Source organism: Ahaetulla prasina, chromosome 1 (assembly GCF_028640845.1).
Source record: "Ahaetulla prasina isolate Xishuangbanna chromosome 1, ASM2864084v1, whole genome shotgun sequence".
Classification (NCBI taxonomy): Eukaryota; Metazoa; Chordata; class Lepidosauria; order Squamata; family Colubridae; genus Ahaetulla; species Ahaetulla prasina.
Genome location: NC_080539.1, coordinates 372548743 through 372567737, shown reverse-complemented (window position 1 = coordinate 372567737; position 18995 = coordinate 372548743). Strand labels below are relative to the sequence as shown.

The 18995-nt window shown below is 43.2% G+C and overlaps 1 protein-coding gene across 1 annotated transcript in view; it reads left to right on the top strand.

Moving 5' to 3' along the window:
* STAP2 (signal transducing adaptor family member 2) overlaps positions 1-7460 on the top strand; it is a 33728-nt gene extending 26268 nt beyond the window's left edge. Inside the window, exons 12-14 of the mRNA XM_058163607.1 lie at positions 166-267; positions 2412-2498; positions 5739-7460. Of these exons, the coding sequence (XP_058019590.1) occupies positions 166-267; positions 2412-2498; positions 5739-5797 (248 nt within the window). The 3' untranslated portion in view covers positions 5798-7460. The remainder of the gene's footprint in view (positions 1-165; positions 268-2411; positions 2499-5738) is intronic.
* Positions 7461-18995: the final 11535 nt, after the last annotated feature.

Sequence of the window (18995 nt, the reverse complement as noted above, 5' to 3'; positions counted from 1 at the left end):
ATCCATTTTTTTTTCCAGGGCAATTGCCGCTTTGAACGGTCACTAAGCAAACCATTGTAAGTCGAGGACTATCTGGACTATTTTTTCAAAAAAAATAAATATATATATGAAATTTTCTGCCGTGAGAACTGAGGTATGTTTTCCCTACCTTTCCCCCTGGGACAGGTGCAGCGTGGGATCAACCCGGGGACCAGGAAGCGAGGTGGAAAGGGCCACCCCCGCCTGTTCGTGTACCTCCCAAGCCACCGAAGAAGCCACCGAAGCCAGGTATGGTGTTCTGTCCCCCCTCGCCTCCGTCCGAGCGATGGCTTAATTAGCCGGCACTATCAGCTCTGGCAGCAAACTAGCGAGCGTTTGCCAAGTGTCTCTGTTATCTCCCTTGACGCCGATGAGTCAACAAACAGAACTTCAGCTCTAGTCAAGCAATTGATTTGCCTGCTACGAAGAGGCACAGCAGCTCTTGCTGCCTTTATATCCTGTGGGGTGTGGCTCCATGACTCAGCACTTCCTAGGCCTGCCCCACCCCTGCTTCTATTGTTCCTGCCTCTCCTGCCTACGAAACCTAGGGTCCAGCCAGGCCTGATTGTCCTCAGCTGGGTCTGGGAGCATTGCCTGGGCAGGGGGAGATACAGGAGACAGAGGCCTCGTTATTTCTTCCACCTGGCCTGCCTCTGCAGCTGAGCCAGGGAAGCCGGCCCTGCAGAAGGGAGCCCTGACGGCCTTTCCCCCTCACTCTCTGGCAGGGGGCCCGGCTTGGGGGGCGCAGACACAACATATGGTTTGGGAATCTTGGGTCCTTGTGTCGAGACAATTATTGTCGGACAGCAACAAAAAACAACAAGCTAGTTCAGTCTCTCCCGCTGTGTTCAGTTCACAAGACGATGCTCAGGGGGCTGCATCCAATTCCAAAGGGCCTTGAGCTGTGAATCGTGGTCTCTTTCTAAAACAAAAACAAAAAAATGGATTCTAGTCCTCATGATTCTGCCATAGGAGCATTGGATGTTATGTGCTGAGGCAGGTAAAGGGCCAGTGGGCAGGATCACTTCTAAGGTTGAAGGAGGACTTAGGGGAGTGATGGCTGACCTTTTTGCCATCGCGTGCAAGGGGTCCAGGGGGGTTCACATGCGCGCATGCCCACACCCATAATACTATGTGCCCCGCCCCCAAGGAGGGGGCGCGCGACACCCCCCCACTCCCCTCCGCTCCCCCCCCCGCTTCCCCTGCTCCTGGCACGCAATAGGCCCATTTTTCTCTCTCACCTGGCTCCAGAGCCTCTCTAGGAGTCTGGGGAGGGCAAAAATGGCCTTCCGGTAGGACCGGAAGTTTGCAAACGGGCCATTTTCAGCTTCCGGAGGCAGGAAACAACCTGTTTCCCTACTTCTGGTGAGCTCAGAAGGCTCCAAAATCAGCTGGTCGGCGCACCTGAGCTCACATGCCCACTGATACGGCTACGCATGCCACAGGTTCGCCATCATGGACTTGGGGCCTAGGCAAATCTCTCTTCCTGGTGTTATATGCAGTTGGAATTTTGGGAAACGGTCAGTCCTCGGTTTACAACAGTTCATTTAGTGACCGTTCAACGTTACAGTTTAGGATAGGATAGGATCAGCGTTGAAATTCAGCTGGTTCTATTTGTCTTGGGCAAGCTGGTAGCGCCGGTGGCAGAAAGCTCCGCCCACCCGCTGGGATGTCATCACATCCCGTTTTTGACCCTCTGCGCCTGCGCAGAAGGCTCTGTGCATGTGTGGAGGAGGCACGCACGAGCGAGTGAGCAAGTGTGCTCACATTTGCGAACTGATAGCGTAGAATAGAGTAGAGTAGAGTAGAGTAGAGTAGAGTAGAATAGAATAGAATAGAATAGAATAGAATAGAATAGAATAGAATAGAATAGAATAGAATAGAATCACAGAGTTGGAAGGGACTTTGGAGGTCTTCTAGTCCAACCCCCTGCCCAGGCAGAAAACCCTACACCACTTCAGACAAATGGTTATCCAACATATTCTTAAAAGCTTCCAGTGCTGGAGCATTTACAACTTCTGGAGGCAAGTTGTTCCACTGATTAATTGTTCCCACTGTCAGGAAATTTCTCCTTAGTTCTAAGTTGCTTCTTTCTTTGATTAGTTTCCACCCATTGCTTCTTGTCCTGCCCTCAGGTGCTTTGGAGAACAGCCCGACTCCCTCTTCTTTGTGGCAGCCCCTGAGATATTGGAAGACTGCTATCATGTCTCCCCTAGTCCTTCTTTTCATCAAACTAGACATACCCAGTTCCTGCAACCGTTCATCATATGTTTTAGCCTCCAGTCCCCAAATCATCTTCGTTGCTCTTCTCTGCACTTTTTCTAGAGTTTCAACATCTCAACCTATGTTTTTTAATATTTTTTAAATCTCTTATTTTTTAAAATCTCTTAAAGGCAGCTTACTGGAGGGTAAATCTTTCCCCAGACATGCTATAACCTCCACCAGAGAGAAGACTCCGTTATTTAGAAGCACCACTGCTGGTAAGTTCATTTATTGTCCATAAATCCACTTACTGGATTCCATCAATATGTCATTAAATTTTCTGTTGTCTAGTGAGACATTTGTTAAGCGAATAACGGAGTTGTTATGTGAATCTGGCTCCCCCGTTGACTTTCCTTGTCAGGAGTTCGCAAAAGGGGATTGCGTGACCCCACCCCCAGGATGCTGTGACCGTCATAATAATAATAATAATAATAATAATAATAATAATAATAATAATAATAATAATAATAATAATAATAACAACAACAACAACAACAACAATAATAATAATAATAATTATTATTATTATTATTATTTCACCAGTTGCGCCCCTTCCTGGACCGGGATGCCCTATGCACGGTCACTCATGCTCTTGTAACCTCTCGCCTGGACTACTGCAATGCTCTCTACATGGGGCTCCCCTTGAAGAGCACCCAGAGACTCCAGTTGGTTCAGAATGCAGCTGCGCGGGTGACACCACTCCTGCGCAGGCTGCACTGGCTAACTGTGGTCTTTAGGGTGCACTTCAAGGTGCTGGTTACTACCTTTAAAGCGCTCCATGGCTTAGAATAGAATAGAATAGAATAGAATTTTTTTTTATTGGCCAAGTGTGATTGGACACACAAGGAATTTGTCTTGGTGCATATGCTCTCAGTGTACATAAGAGAAAAGATACGTTCATCAAGGTACAACATTTACAACACAATTGATGATCAATATATCAATGTAAATCATAAGGATTGCCAGCAACAAGTTATAGTCATACAGTCATAAGTGGAAAGAGATTGGTGATGGGAACTATGAAACGATTAATAGTAGTGCAGATTCAGTAAATAGTCTGACAGTGTTGAGGGAATTATTTGTTTAGCAGAGTGATGGCCTTCGGGAAAAAACTGTTCTTGTGTCTAGTTGTTCTGGTGTGCAGTGCTCTATAGCGTCGTTTTGAGGGTAGGAGTTGAAACAGTTTATGTCCAGGATGCGAGGGATCTGCAAATATTTTCACGGCCCTCTTCTTGATTCATGCAGTATACAGGTCCTCAATGGAAGGCAGGTTGGTAGCAATTATTTTTTCTGCAGTTCTAATTATCCTCTGAAGTCTGTGTTTTTCTTGTTGGGTTGCAGAACCGAACCAGACAGTTATAGAGGTGCAAATGACAGACTCAATAATTCCTCTGTAGAACTGGATCAGGAGCTCCTTGGGCAGTTTGAGCTTACCGGGTTACTTACGGGACCACCTACTGTTACCGGTTGCCTCCCACCAACCCATGCGCTCTCACAGAGAGGGACTCCTCAGGGTGCCGTCCGCCAAACAATGTCGGCTGGCGGCCCCCAGGGGGAGGGCCTTCTCTGTGGGGGCTCCCACACTCTGGAATGAACTTCCCACAGGACTACACCAACTGCCTGACCTTCGAACCTTTCGCCGCGAGCTGAAAACATATTTGTTCATTCGTGCAGGACTGGCATAGGATTTTAGATTTTACAGTTTTAATTTTAAAGGGGTTTTATTGTTTTAATTCATTTTAATTAGAGCCAAATTGAATAAGTTTTTTAAACAGTATTTTATCTTGTATTTATATTGCTGCTTGTTTTTATCTGGCTGTAAACCGCCCTGAGTCCCTAGGGAGAAGGGCGGTATAAAAAATCTAATTAAATAAATAAATAAAAATAAATAAATAAATAAATAAATAATAATAATAATAATAATATCAGAGTTGGAAGGGACCTTGGAGGTCTTCTAGTCCAACCCCCTGCCCAGGCAGGAAACCCTACACCATCTCAGACAAATGGCTATCCAACATTTTCTTAAAAATTTCCAGTGTTGGAGCATCCACAATTTCTGGAGGCAAATTGTTCCACTGATTAATTGTTCTAACTGTCAGGAAATTTCTCCTTAGTTCTAAGCTGCTTAGAACTAAGTCAGTCAGTCATACGAGTCAGTCACCAAGCGCCTGAATTTTGGATCGCATGACCGTGGGGAACGCAGCAACAATTGTAAGTGGGCCGGATAGCTCAGGCTGGTAAGGCCTGTTATTAAGAACACCGAAGCCTGCAATTATTGCAGGTTCAAGCCCGGCCCAAGGTTGACTCAGCCTTCCATCCTTTATAAGGTAGGTAAAATGAGGACCCAGATTGTTGGGGGGGCAATAAGTTGACTTTGTAAATATACTAATAGAATGAGACTATTGCCTTACACACTGTAAGCCGCCCTGAGTCTTCGGAGAAGGGCGGGATATAAATGTAAACAAAAAAAAAAAAAGTGTGACAAACACTCATAACTCACTTTTTTCCGGTGGCGTTGTAACTTTGAACGGTCACTAAACAGATGGTCGTAAGTGGGAAACTACCTGCAGGCATTTTTTTTAACTGGCAAATTGCAGTCACGTGGCTTTGGAATGGTGCAACCTATTAAAGGTAAGCTAACCCGTTTAATTTGTGGTCATGTGGCCGCAGGAGAGGCGACGTGACCGTTTTACAGCAACCTGCCCTGCTTTATGGGTGTTGTGGTCCATCAGCAGCCTACGGAGCTGGCAATGGAATCAGACAGCGATGAGGCTGAGGTGAGGCCAGGGCCTTCAGGAAGTGAGGTACGGACTCCAGAGCCTCCAGAGACTGATAGTAGTGAGGCAGAGGGACAGGAGGAGCCTGTTCCTAATTCATGCATGAGAAGAGCTGCCAGAAGGCAAGAGCAGCTCAAGCAGAAAGGACGACTCGGGAGTAAGGCCAAGAGATGATTGGCCCCTCCCATAAGGCTTAAAAAAGACCAGCAATGGCATTTGGGCTTTGCCGGAAAACAATGTTGGTAGCTTCGTCTTCTGCTTCGTCTTCTGCTTTGTCTACGTCTTGCATGACTTTTGAACGTTTGCCAAGAAAGGCCTTTGGCAGTTTGCCTAATTGGACCAAGGTTTGCGATAATACCGAGGAATTTGTGTTGGGAGGAATTTGTTTTAATTTGAGTTGAACGACGCTGGGAATGAAGTAATTCTCAGCTGTTCGAATAAAGTTTGTTAAGTTTTTTCACGGACTGAGTTTCCGACTACCTCCTTGGGCCTGGGTCACAACAACGGGGTTGTAAAACCCCTGTACGACAGTGGCTGTTGTAACTTTGGACAGTGGTAAGACGAGGGATTGTTAAGCAAGGACTCCCTTTAATTTCCAAACCTGGGTTTTGGTTTGTTTGTTTTTTTACTCTGCAGGCATGCTCTGGGTGTGAGTTGCTGACATGTTGTTTCTCTTTACAGAGATGACCGAAGAGCTCAAACGCAAACTTCAGGAACGAAGGGCCAGGATGGAGAATTAAAAGACGGTGGACATTTTGATTAAAGAATCAACCACGGTGACAAAAAAGAGACGAAATGGCTGAACTCCCAAGCAAATCTACCTCTGGATCCCTCTGGATCTGCTCTCTTGGGCGAGCCAGCGATCCTGTTTTGTGGGAGGATCCGATCGTTTAACGGATTGGATCGGAAAAACCCACCCTTGACCTGCCTTTGAGACCCTCCTTCGTAGCCATTGGCCGGGCTGCTGTGATGTCCACAGCCAAGCGCAGCTCCTACAGTTAAAAGTTAAGAGGGGAGTTGGAAGGGGATTTGAGGAGGATTCCTAAAAGCGGCATGAAGAAATAACCGATCAGTCTCGGATCCAGGAAATAATTAACCAGTGGAACGACTTGCCACCAGAAGTTGCAGCTGCTCCGTCACTGGAGGTTTTTAAAAAGAGATCGGACAACCGCTTGTCTGAAATGGTAGAGGGTCTCTGTCGTGTCCCACTCCTCCTCTGACAGCCGGGTCGGGGAAGTCCATATCAAGCGTGCCTCTGCAGCTTTGCCAAATTCCTGTCAGAGTTCTCAGGGCAGGCAGGAATCCAAGATGTGACTTCAGTAAACCAGATGAGACTTTGCTTGACTTAAGGAATGCCAAAAAGCAGATCCTTTATATAGGCCATGGGGTGTGGCTCCATGACTCAGCACTTATCCAGGCCTGCCCCTCCCTTCCTTTTGCTGACGTCGCCTCTCCATTCTCTGGAAGCGGGGATCTGTCCACCCTCCAGCTGCCGGCAATTCTAGCTCATGACTGGCTTCATACTCTTCATGTTCACATGCTGTGGGGGAGGGGCCCATCTGCTCTGTTTGTCCGGTCATGGTGCCAGGACTGGAGGCTGGAGGCATGTCAGGCCATTCGTCTTGCTCGGTCTGTCCGGGCATGGTGCCAGGACTGGGGTCTGGAGGCATGCCAGGACATTCTTTTGCACTATCAGCATCCGGCAGGAGACGAGAGGGGCCTGGCTGCGGAGAGGGGGGCGAGCGAGGCACAACAGTCTCCTTCCTGAGCAGGGGGGTTGGACTAGAAGACCTCCAAGGTCCCTTCCAGCTCTGTTATTCTGTTAAGGCTAACTGGGCACTTGAGAAGAGATCAGCAAGGGGAAAAAAAACATATGTTTGGGCAGGTACCATAATGAGACAGGGGCAATGAAGAGGGGCAGGGACCACAATTCTGCTTCCAAAGTTTGAGGGTGTAGGATGAAATTGCTCTAACAAATCAAGAGGTCTAGAAGATCAAGGGGAATTTACAGGACCCTTGGAATATTCTTGGATGGATGAACTTCACATTATTCCTGCAAAATTAAGCTTTTTGTCCCAGGGGTGAAATCTACATTTTTTTTGGCTACTGGTCCTGTGGGCGTGGCTTGGTGGGCGTGGCTTGGTGAGTGTGGGGTCATGTGACTGGGTGGGCGTGGCTATGCAACCATGTGACTGGGGGATCAAAAGACAGAAACTCACTAACAATGTCCTGCTGGAGCAGGGTTGGACTAAATGACCTCCAGGTCTCTTCCAGCCCTGGATTATCCTCTGAAGCTGCATCTAGTGCCAGGTTTGTACTCCTTCCTTCCTCTCCTTTTTCTTCCCTCCCTCCCTCCCTTTCTTTCTTTCTTTCTTTTTCTCTTTTCCTTCCTTCCTTCCTTCCTTCCTTTCCTTCCTTTCTTTCTTTCTTTCTTTCCTTTCTTACTTTCTTTCTTTTTTCTTTCTTTCCTTCCTTCCTTTCCTTCCTTCCTTTCTTTCTTTCTTTCTTTCTTTCTTTCTTTCTTTCTTTCTTTCTTTCTTTCTTCTTTCTTTCTTTCTTTCTTTCTTTCCTTCTTTCTTTCTTTCTCTTTCTTTCCTTCCTTCCTTCCTTCCTCCTCCTCCTCCTCCTCCTCCTCCTCCCTCCTTTCTCTCTCTCTCTCTCTCTCTCTCAAAAACGAACCCCCCCACCCCATTTTTTGCCTAGCAGGCTTCAGGGAAGCCTGCTGGGAGCAAAAATGGACACACACCCCCAATTTTTTGGCTAGCACCCAGCTGAGCCGCGCAATCATCAGAGGCTTTTTTTTTTAACTTTTAAAAGCATTTTTTTCAGCCGAAAAAAAAATGCTTTTAAAAGTTAAAAAAAACCCAACCCTCTGATGATCGCGCGGCTCAGCCGCGCATGGGGGGAGGGCAGGGATTTTTGCTACCGGTTCTCCGAACCACCCGCCTCCATCACTACCTGATCGGGCGATCCGGTCCGAACCGGGAGCATTTTCCCCCCAATCGCAGTCGCAAATCCAGGGCAACGCACCAACACACTTTTGTGTGACACGCCCCAGGAAGAAAGTCGAGTGACAAGGTGAACGCCAATCACTAGGTCGCAACGGAGAAGCAAAATGACCAATGTAGGATTAATTTACACACACACAGGCAACCATGATTTCAGCTAACTGGCTTCAAATGCTAGATTGCAAGCCTCTAAGTAAGACTCGGTTTATGCTTCGCGTATTGCATCCAGATTTGGTTGCAACGATATAAAAAAAGATGTTGACATGTTAAGGAAAGAGTGCAGAGAAGAGCAGCAAAGATGATTAGGGGCCTGGAGGCTAAAACCTATGAAGAACGGTTGTACTAAGTGGATATTGTCTAGTCAAGTAAAAAGAAAGACTAGGGGAGACGTGATAGCACTCTTCCAATATCTCAGGGGCTGCCACAAAGAAGAGGGAGTCAAGCTATTCTCCAAAGCAGGGGTCTCCAACCTTGGTCCCTTTAAGACTTGTGGACTTCAACTCCCAGAGTTCCTCAGCCAGCTTTGCTGGCTGAGGGACTCTGGGAGTTGAAGTCCACAAGTCTTAAAGGGACCAAGGTTGGAGACCTCTGCTCCAAAGCACCTGAAGGCAGGACAAGAAGCAATGGGTGGAAACTAATCGAGGAGAGAAGCAACCTCGGATTAAGGAGAAACGTTCGAACGGTGAGAACAATTAGTCGCTGGACTTCCGGTGGTTTCGTTTTCCCCGAGAAGGACGCCTGGAATGGCGTCCCGAACTGAGATTCTGTAAAAGCTGGTGAAACAGCGGGAGAACGGCTGTTAGCCAGCTTCAAAGCTTTTCTCTGGGTGAAAGAGATTAGCCAGAGCGGCTGGAGAGCGGAAGATTGCCCCAGGGGCTCTGCTTTCTTATGCAGAGTCTCGGAGGGCTGCCTGCATAACCCAGCCCCACTCCAGACTCGGCTCGATCCTGTTAATTAAGCAGGACAAGAGGAAAACGCCCACCTCTGCTCAATTGATTCCGTTTTGAATAACTTCAAGCAGACGGGGCAAATACAAGTGATCGATTACTGGGGAAGCAAGAAGAGAGCTGACTTCTACTCCTTTTTAAAAGGGGAAAACTTTTTCTCACTTGAACTTAGTGAAGGAAGAAATGGCGTCTGAAAGGAAGTGGATTGGAGGCTGCTTGTGAGAGAAAGCGAAGTTCGTCTTTGTGGATTTTAGCTGAATAGAAGCTTTCCAGAGGAGGCAAGGTGAAAGTTTTTATTTTACAACTTTAATTGGAGACTTTTTGAGACTTTGAGATTTACTAATTTTAATTAGAGACTTTACTTAAATTAAAATGGCTTCTAAGCCACCAAAAGCTCCCATGACGAGAAGGGGGTCTGAAACTAATTTAGAAGATATATTAAAGGAACAGAACAGAGTTTCTGAAGAGCGATTTAAAGAAATTATGAATAATATTCATGGTGTGAAGGATCAACTTAGGGAAGAAATTAAAGAGACTAATAAAAAAATTAGAGAAGATTTATTGATGGTTTTGCAAGGTTTGGCAAAAAGTTGGAAGTAGTGGAGGATAAAGTGGAAGTAATTAGTCAAGCAAATCAGTATTTGGATAATAAAGTTGGAGAGCTTCAAAATAAAGTGGATAAAAATGAGGATCATGTGGTGGTATTGCAATATAGAGCGTTGGAGAAGGCTTTGAGAATTAGGGGTCTTCAAGACCGAAGGAAGAAGACCTTAAAAAGTTATATCAGAAGCCTTAGCTGAAATGTTAGGCATGGACCCTCGAGAAGTTGATTTTCAAATTGATAAGGCATACAGGGTTAATTCTTGGGTAGCGAGGCAGAAAAAGCTCCCAAGAGATATTGTAATTTATTTTTTAACTTCTACAATAAGAAATCAGATTTTGCAAGCTACATACCAAAAGAAATTGCAAATAGCAGAACAGGAGGTGTTGGTTTTGAAAGAGATCCCTGCTAAAATGTTAAAGGATAGAAGGATTTTAGGTTTTTACACAAGAGCTTAAGAAGCATCAGATTCAATATAGATGGGAGGTTCCAATTGGTTTAACAGTATTTTTCAAGGCAGGAGATATCGAATTGATACTGAACTGAAAGCAAAGATTTTCTTTTAATGTATTGAAAGTGGATGTAGAAACAGTGGATAAAAGTCTTCAAGAGAAACAGAGTGGGAAGCTGAAACTGCACCTGTGATATCAGTCCTCAAGAACAATCTCAGGAACAAAGAGTGACAAGGGAGCTATTAGGCGTAAGGAGATGGAGGAACGACTTCAAAGACAAGAACGGATTCTACTACTGAAGCTGTGGGAGGAGCCAAGTCAAGAGTGAGGGTCTTCAGCTAATTGCTCAGAAGCTTCAAGAGGCCAGAGATGGCAAATAAATTTTGACATGGAATGTTAATGGTTTAAATTCAGCACAGAAAAGAAGAAAAATATTCCATTATTTGAAACAATTTAAAAATGATGTGATATGTTTGCAAGAGACACATATAAAATTATCAGATCAGAAATATTTGATTAATTCAAATTAGGTAAACATTTTGTTTCTTCTGCTCGAATAAGAAAAATGGTATAGTTATATATTTGAAGAAAAATATATCAAGTAAATTAATTGAAACGGACATTCAAGGAAGATATATTGCTATTGAATTGATTTTAGAAGGAAAAGACACTTGTGATTGGCATATATGCACCTAATCAACAACAAGAAAAATTTTATAAATTGTTACATGAAAAATTGACTTTTGGGACTATAAAACATTTATTATATTAGGGATTGGAATGGTGTAATGGACATTAGAAAAGATAAAAGAACTCTTTCTAAGAAAATTCCTATGCATGCAAAATTGCCTAAATCTTTTTGATTTGATGGAAGATTTTGAGTTGAAAGATATATGGAGAAGGCAGAATTTTTGATGATAGAGATTATACTTATTTTTCGGATAGGCATCAATCTTTTTCACGTATTGATTTTATATTAATTACCAATGACTTGCTTTCTAGGGTTAGGAAAACAAAGATATTTCCAAGGTGTTTAACTGATCATAGTCCGGTATGGATGGAGTTGCAATATGAAGGTGGAAGAAGATCATGGAGAATAAATGAAAATTTGTTTAGATATGAGGATAATGTAAATCAATGTAAAAAACAAATGAAAGAATTTTTGATTATAATTTGGGAAAGGAACTTGATAGAAATGGTGTGGGACGCGAGCAAGGCCTTTATGAGAGGAAATTGATATATATTAATAGTAGACAGAGGAGAAAACTACAAAAACAGCGTAGGGATTTAGAAGAGGAAATTCAGAGGAAACAACAATTATTGGTATATAATCCACATGATTTAAAAACTACTGAGGCGATAAAGATATTACAGAGTCAATTTAATATGTTAATGGCAGATCAGGTGGCAACCAATATACAATATGCTAAACATAATACTTTTTGTAATGCCAATAAATCAGGAGGTGGTTGGCTTATATGTTAAGGAAAAGACAGAAAGCACGTACTATTGAAGGAATTGAATACAAGGGTAAAGTGCGATTTCAACAGGATAAAATTAAAAAAGCTTTCTTGGAATATTATACAAATTTATATGCCAGAGATACAATATTGAATATGGATATTGATAAATATTTGAAAGAATATAAGGTTAAAGGTTTAACTAATGAACAAAGGGAAGAGTTGAATCGGCCTATAACTTCTGAGGAAATTATTTGGGTAATAAAGCAATTAAAAATAGGAAATCCCGGGCACAGATGGACTTACAGCAATATATTATAAAAGTTACAGGATGAGATAGTTGGTCCACTTATGGAGTTATTCAATCAGATATTGAGGGAGGAGGAGTACCACCATCATGGAGGACTACTTTTATTTCATTGATACCAAAAGAGGATCAGGATTGTACTAAGCCTGGGAATTATAGACCAATTTCACTCTTGAATAATGATTATAAGATTTTTGCAAAAATAATGGCAAATAGGTTAATGGAAATTGTACAACAAAGGATCCACACTGACCAGTCTGGTTTTATAAAAGGGAGACAAATGAGGAATAACGTTAGGCAGATAGTGAATATATTGGAATACTTGGAAAAGAAAAATCAGATTCCGGCAGCGTTTATATTCTTGGATGCAGAGAAAGCTTTTGATCGTTTGCATTGGGAATTTTATTTAAATTAACAGACAAAATGCAATTTGGAAATGGTTTTATACGAATACTTAGGGCAATTTATGGAGAGCAAACAGCTCAGATAATAATTAATGGTAGTTTGACAGATAGTTTTAAAATTGCGAAAGGAACAAGGCAGGGGTGTCCTTTATCACCTTTATTGTTTATTTTATCTTTGGAACCTTTATTGGATAAGATAAGAGAGTTAAGGAGATAGAGGTATTAGAATTAGAAGATATGAATATAAAGTCAGAGCATTTGCAGATGATTTGGTTGTTATGTTGACTCAGCCTATAAATTCGAGTGTATATTTGTTGGAAGTAATTAATCAATATGGAAGGGTCTCAGGGTTTAAAGTGAATCAAAATAAAACAAAAGTGTTAACCAAAAATATGATTAAGAACCAGAAAGAAAAACTAGAGGAAATAACAGGATTTGAAATTGTAAAAAAGGTTAAATATTTAGGAGTCTTTCTTACTTCATCAAATGGAAAATTGTATAAGAATAATTATGATGTGTTATGGAAAAAAATTCAGAAGGAAATGAATACTTGGAAAAAATTACAATTATCTTTGTTAGGGAGAATAGCAGCTATAAAAATGAATGTTTTGCCTAAATTCTTGTTCTTGTTTCAGATGATACCAATAATTAAGAAAGATAAAAATTTGGATGAATGGCAGATTGGAATTAATAAATTTATATGGGAAGGGAAAAAAGCGAGAGTCAAAATGAAAATAATGCAAGATACACGGGAAAGAGGAGGATTAAAAATGCCTAATTTAAAATTGTATTATGAAGCAGTTGTTCTTTCGGTATTAAGTGATTGGTTTAATTTGACGGAGGAAAGGATTTTGAATATAGAAGGTTATGATTTATTATATGGTTGGCATGCATATTTATTGTATGATAAGAAAGTAGATAAAGCTTTTAAGAATCATGTGTTGAGAATTTCTCTTCTGCGTGTCTGGAAAAAATATTATTATAAGTTAAATTACAAAATTCCTATATGGGCATGTCCTAGGCACGCAGTAGAGAATATAAATATAGAACAGGAACAAGAAATGATTACTTATAAAGATCTTTTATACAATGAGAGGAAAATTTACAACTAAAATCTTTGGATACATTAAAAGAAGAAGGGAGGAATTATACTTGGTTTCAATATGGACAGTTAAAGGCTAGATGGAAAGAAGATCAGAAAATTGGTATCATTCAAAATGAAGAAAATTTGGTTAAACAAATTAGAAATCAAACTCAGGGGCATATAAAGAGATTGTATACTGTGTTGATAGAAATAGATTCTGAAAGAGATTTAATAAAGGATTGTATGATAAAATGGGCACAGAATATTCAAGAACCAATAATGTTGGAAACATGGGTAAAAATTTGGGTTAGAAATGTTAAATTTACGCAAGCGCAGAATTTAAGGGAAAAATTTTATAAGATGTTTTATAGATGGCATTTAGATCCTAAGAAATTATCATGTATGTATCCAGATATGCAAGCGAAATGTTGGAGATGTAATTGTGATGATGCTACATATTTTCATGTATGGTGGACTTGTAAGAAAATTAAGTCTTTCTGGATAAGAATCTGGTGGATTATGCAGAATGTTTTGAAGAAGAAGATAAAGTTCCTACCGCAATTTTTCCTTTTGGGAATAACAACGGACTGTACAGTGATTGAGACTAAGTTGATTTTGAACTTAATAACAGCAGCACGACTGTTGATTGGACAATATTGGAAGAAAAAAGAATTACCCACAATAGAAGAATGGATATTGAAAGTTTCCAATTTGGCTGAGATGGCTAAAATCTCAGCCTTCTTGAAAGATAGTACTCAAGAAAAATATTTAAATGAATGGAAGAACTGGATTGATTATATTCAAAATAGATATCAGATTAAGAAATTTCGGATTGCTTTTGAATGAAGGATGTTATTTTTGATTTTAATGGAAGAAGTCAGGTTATGTGAGAGAGAAAGATTATAATTGTGTTAGATTTTAAAAATTTAATGTATGACTGTTTTGTTTAAGGAACTATACCTTGTGTTTGCTCCGGGAAGTCCGGGGGGGGGGAGGGGGGTTTAGGAGGGAGGGGGGGAGGGGGAAAAATTTAATTGTTGTAAAACTATTTTAATAAAAAAAAAAAAAGAACAATTAGTCGCTGGAACAACTTGCCACCAGAAGTTGCGGGTGCTCCAACACTTGGAGGTTTTTAAGAAAAGATTGGACAGCCATTTGCCTGAAGTGGCATCAGGTTGGACTAGAGAACCTTCAAGGTCCCTTCCAATAACTATTATTCCGTCGTTCTGTTATTCTATTCTCCAAAGGACCCGAAGGCAGGAGAAGAAACGACGGATGGAAACCCATCAAGGAGAGAAGCAACCTGGAATTTAGGAGAAATTAACTGACAATGATAACAATTAATCAGTGGAACGACTTGCCTCCAGAATTGGTGGGTGATCCAACACTGGAGGTTTTCGAGAAGAGACTGGACAGCTGTTTGACTGAAATGACAGAGGGTCTCCTGCTTGAGCAGGGGGTTGGACTAGAGGACCTCCAAGGTCCCTTCCGTTATTCTGTTATTCTGGAAATGGGACCCTTTGCCGCCTGTTCTTCCAGCAGAGGTTGACTCAGAAGTGTGCAAGAGAGAGCTAGCTGGGTTTTCCAGCTTTCTCTCGTCCTCTTCTTAACAACTGGAATTCAGTTAGTGACGGAAAGGTTGCAGGGTCCTGGTGGGTTTGTTTGAAATCAGTCAAATCGAATTATTTGAAAAGTGGGGAAGCCGCAATGGTCGGAAATGTGAAAAAACGACCCTAAGTCCCTTTTTTTCAGTGCTGCTGCGACTTCCAACGGTCACTAAATGAACTTGGTAAATCGCGGAGCGCCTGCACAAGGCCACTTTCCCGAAGTCTTAATTGTTCTAATAAATAAATAAAGCCCCATTCATCTGAAAACTTAATTTTTCCCACTGTGTTAATCCTACGAGCCCTCCATGGCCAGACTGTGTTGACTATCCCATGTGGCTGTTGTTTCCTGGAACACAATAAAAAGAAATATTTTCTGCTCTTCGTCCTTCTCTAGAAAGAGCTGAATACGGGCCACACGAGGTGCGTGTGCGGGGAGGGGCTGTTGTGATTTGCACACAGCAGGGGTAGTCAACCTTTTTATACCTACTGCCCACTTTTGTATCTCTGTTAGTAGTAAAATTTTCTAACCGCCCACCGGTTCCACAGTAATGCGCCGTGTATCGTCGTCTGCGCATGCCTCTCGCGCAGCGTGGATTGGATTTGGGGGGAGCACCGGCTACCAGCTCTGCTTGTCTGTTACAGCTGGGTGGTGTGGGGGGAGATGCGCGAGCTATTCTGGGACGAGGCTCTTTTGTTTGCGGTCGCACTATAGCGCCATTTAGTTTCACTTACGTAACGTGAACTAAACTTATGCGCGGGCGATACAAATAGTATATTTTCAGAAATTTAAATTCACGGGGAATTTTATGAAAACCTAATGAAAATGTTTTTACATAATGCTATGAATTTTTTTAAAAAAGTCAATTAAATTTAAAAAAAAAAAAGGAAAGTGCTTCAGTATCGGACAAAACCCCTACCGCCCACCATGAAAGCTGGAACGCCCACTAGTGGGCGGTAGGGAGCAGGTTGACTACCACTGGCACAGAGGTAGATTAGTTGGTTGGCTGGTGCAGTAATCATTTTTTTTTTTTTACATTTATATCCCGCCCTTCTCCGAAGACTCAGGGCGGCTTACATTGTGTTAAGCAATAGTCTTCATCCATTTTTATATTATATACAAAGTCAACTTATTTCCCCCAACAATCTGGGTCCTCATTTTACCTACCTTATAAAGGATGGAAGGCTGAGTCAACCTTGGACCTGGTGGGACTAGAACCTGCAGTAATTGCAGGCAGCTGTGTTTTAATAACAGGCTATCTTACAGCCTGAGCCACACCACGGCAATTTCAGGCAATGCTTTTCTATTTCCCCATCATAAAATTCCATTTTTAAAACTATGGATGTCTTGCAGTGCTGATTAGCGACCAAAGCAGTTTAGGGAAATAACCCCATTTGAGGGAAGAGAGGGAGGAATGGAGAGAGAGAGAGGGAAAGAAGGGAAGGAAGGAAGGAAGGAGGAGAGGGAGGGAGAAAAGGAAGGAAGAAGGAAGGAAGAAAGAAGGAAAGAAGGAGGGGAAGGCGAGAGAAAGGGAGGAGGAAGGGAGGGAAGGAGAAGGAAAGAAAGGGAGGAAGAAAGGGAGGGATGGATGGAGAGAGAGGGAGAGAAGGAAAGGAAGGAAGGAAAGGAGAAGGAAAAGGAGGGAGGGCGGAGGGAGGGAGAGAGAAAGGAAGAGAGGACGGAAGGAGGAAGAGAAGGAAAGAAGGGCAGGAAGAAAGGGAGGGAGGGAAGGAAGGACGGAGAGAAGAAAAGGAAGGGAGGAAGAAAAGGAGGGAGGGAGGGAGAGAAGGAAAAGGGAGGAAGAAAAGGAGGGAGGAACAGAAGGAGAGAAGGAAGGAAAGTGGAACGAGAGATGGAGAGAGGGAAAGAGGAGGGGAGAAAGGAAGGATAAAAAGAAGGGAGGATGGTAGGGGTAGGGAGGAAAAGAAAGGAAGGGAGAGGAAGAAAGAAAGGAGGAAATTAAGAGGGAGGGAGGAGAAGAAGGAGGAAAGAAAGAGGGAAGCGGGGCGGAGGAAGGAGAAAAGGAAAGAAAGAAAAAGAGGAAGGAAGAAAATTGAGAAAAAGAGGAAAGGAGAAAGAAGGAGGAAATGGAAAAAGGGGAAGAAAGGAAACGGGGGGGGGGGAGGAAGGAAATGGTGAAAGGAGGGATGGGGGTTTTAACCCTACTTTAATCATTTTGATCGACCAGCCTGAATTTTTAATCAACCGCGAACCTGGATATAAGGCTTTCCAAACCAGGAGAGGCACAATATACTCCCCTGTCCTGGACGGTTCAATCTCTGAGACATAAATATCAATATTTTTCATTCAGGGCACCCAAAAGAATCAATGAAAACCGAACAAACAAAGTTGTTTTATTCTTTTGGCCTTCACTGCCCACTCTCCATTATAAATCTATTAGCTCCAGTGACAAAAAACTCAGGGGTTACGTTATCAGGCTAGAAAGCGGGAGACCGTGAGTTCTAGTCCCGCCTCAGCCATGAAAGCCAATTGGGGGATTTGGGGCCAATCACCAGGAGATGGAGAGTTCTAGTCCCGCCTTAGGCAGGAAGGCTAACTGGATCTCTTTGGCCAATCACCAGGAGATGGGGAGTTCTAGTCCTGCCTTAGACATGAAATCCAGCTGGGTGATTTTGGGCCAATCGCCGGGAGAAGGTGAATTCTAGTCCCACCTAGAGCATGAAAACCATCTGGATGACTCTGAGCCAAGCACCAGGAGATGGAGAGTTCTAGTCCCGCCTCAGCCATGAAAGCCAATTGGGTGATTTTGGGTCAATCACCGGGAGAAGGTGAGTTCTAGTCCTGCCTTAGGCATGAAAGATGGCTGAGTGATTTGGGGCCAATCACCAGGAGATGGGGAGTTCTAGTCCTGCCTTAGGCTTGAAAGATGGCGGAGTGATTTGGGGCCAATCACCAGGAGAAGGTGAATTCTAGTTCCACCTAGAGCATGAAAACCATCTGGATGACTCTGAGCCAAGCACCAGGAGACGGAGAGTTCTAGTCCTGCAAATCTGGCTTCCCCGTTGACTTTGCTTGTCAGAGGTTCGGAAAAGGGGATCGCGGGACCCCGAGGGGACACTGCGACCGTCATAAACATGAGTCCGGTTGCCAAGCGGCCGAGTTTGGTGAAGTGACTTTTGCCTCATTTTAACGAGCTTTCTTGCCGCAGTTTGTTAAGTGAATCCCTGCTGTTGTTCGTAGCACACAGTTGTTAAGTGAACCTGGCTTTGATTTTCCTTGCCAGAAGGTTGCCAAAGGGAATCACGTGACCCTGAGACGACGCCACCGTCATAAATGCAGGTAATCCTCAATTTATGACAGTTCATTTAGTAACAGTAACAGAGGGGGAAGGGACCTTGGAGGTCATCTAGTTCAGTGGACTTCAACTCCCAGAATTCCTCAGCCCTTGTGGCCTTCAACTCCCAGAATTTGTCAGCCCTTGTGGACTTCAACTCCCAGAATTCCTCAGCCCTTGTGGACTTCAACTCCCAGAATTCCTCAGCCCTTGTGGACTTCAACTCCCAGAATTCCTCAGCCCTTGTGGACTTCAACTCCCAGAATTCCTCAGCCCTTGTGGACTTCAACTCCCAGAATTTGTCAGCCCTTGTGGACTTCAACTCCCAGAATTCCTCAACCCTTGTGGACTTCAACTCCCAGAATTTGTCAGCCCTTGTGGACTTCAACTCCCAGAATTCCTCAGCCCTTGTGGACTTCAACTCCCAGAATTCCTCAGCCCTTGTGGCCTTCAACTCCCAGAATTCCTCAGCCCTTGTGGACTTCAACTCCCAGAATTTGTCAGCCCTTGTGGACTTCAACTCCCAGAATTCCTCAGCCCTTGTGGACTTCAACTCCCAGAATTCCTCAGCCCTTGTGGACTTCAACTCCCAGAATTCCTCAGCCCTTGTGGCCTTCAACTCCCAGAATTCCTCAGCCCTTGTGGACTTCAACTTCCAGAATTCCTCAGCCCTTGTGGACTTCAACTCCCAGAATTCCTCAGCCCTTGTGGACTTCAACTCCCAGAATTCCTCAGCCCTTGTGGACTCCAACTCCCAGAATTCCTCAGCCCTTGT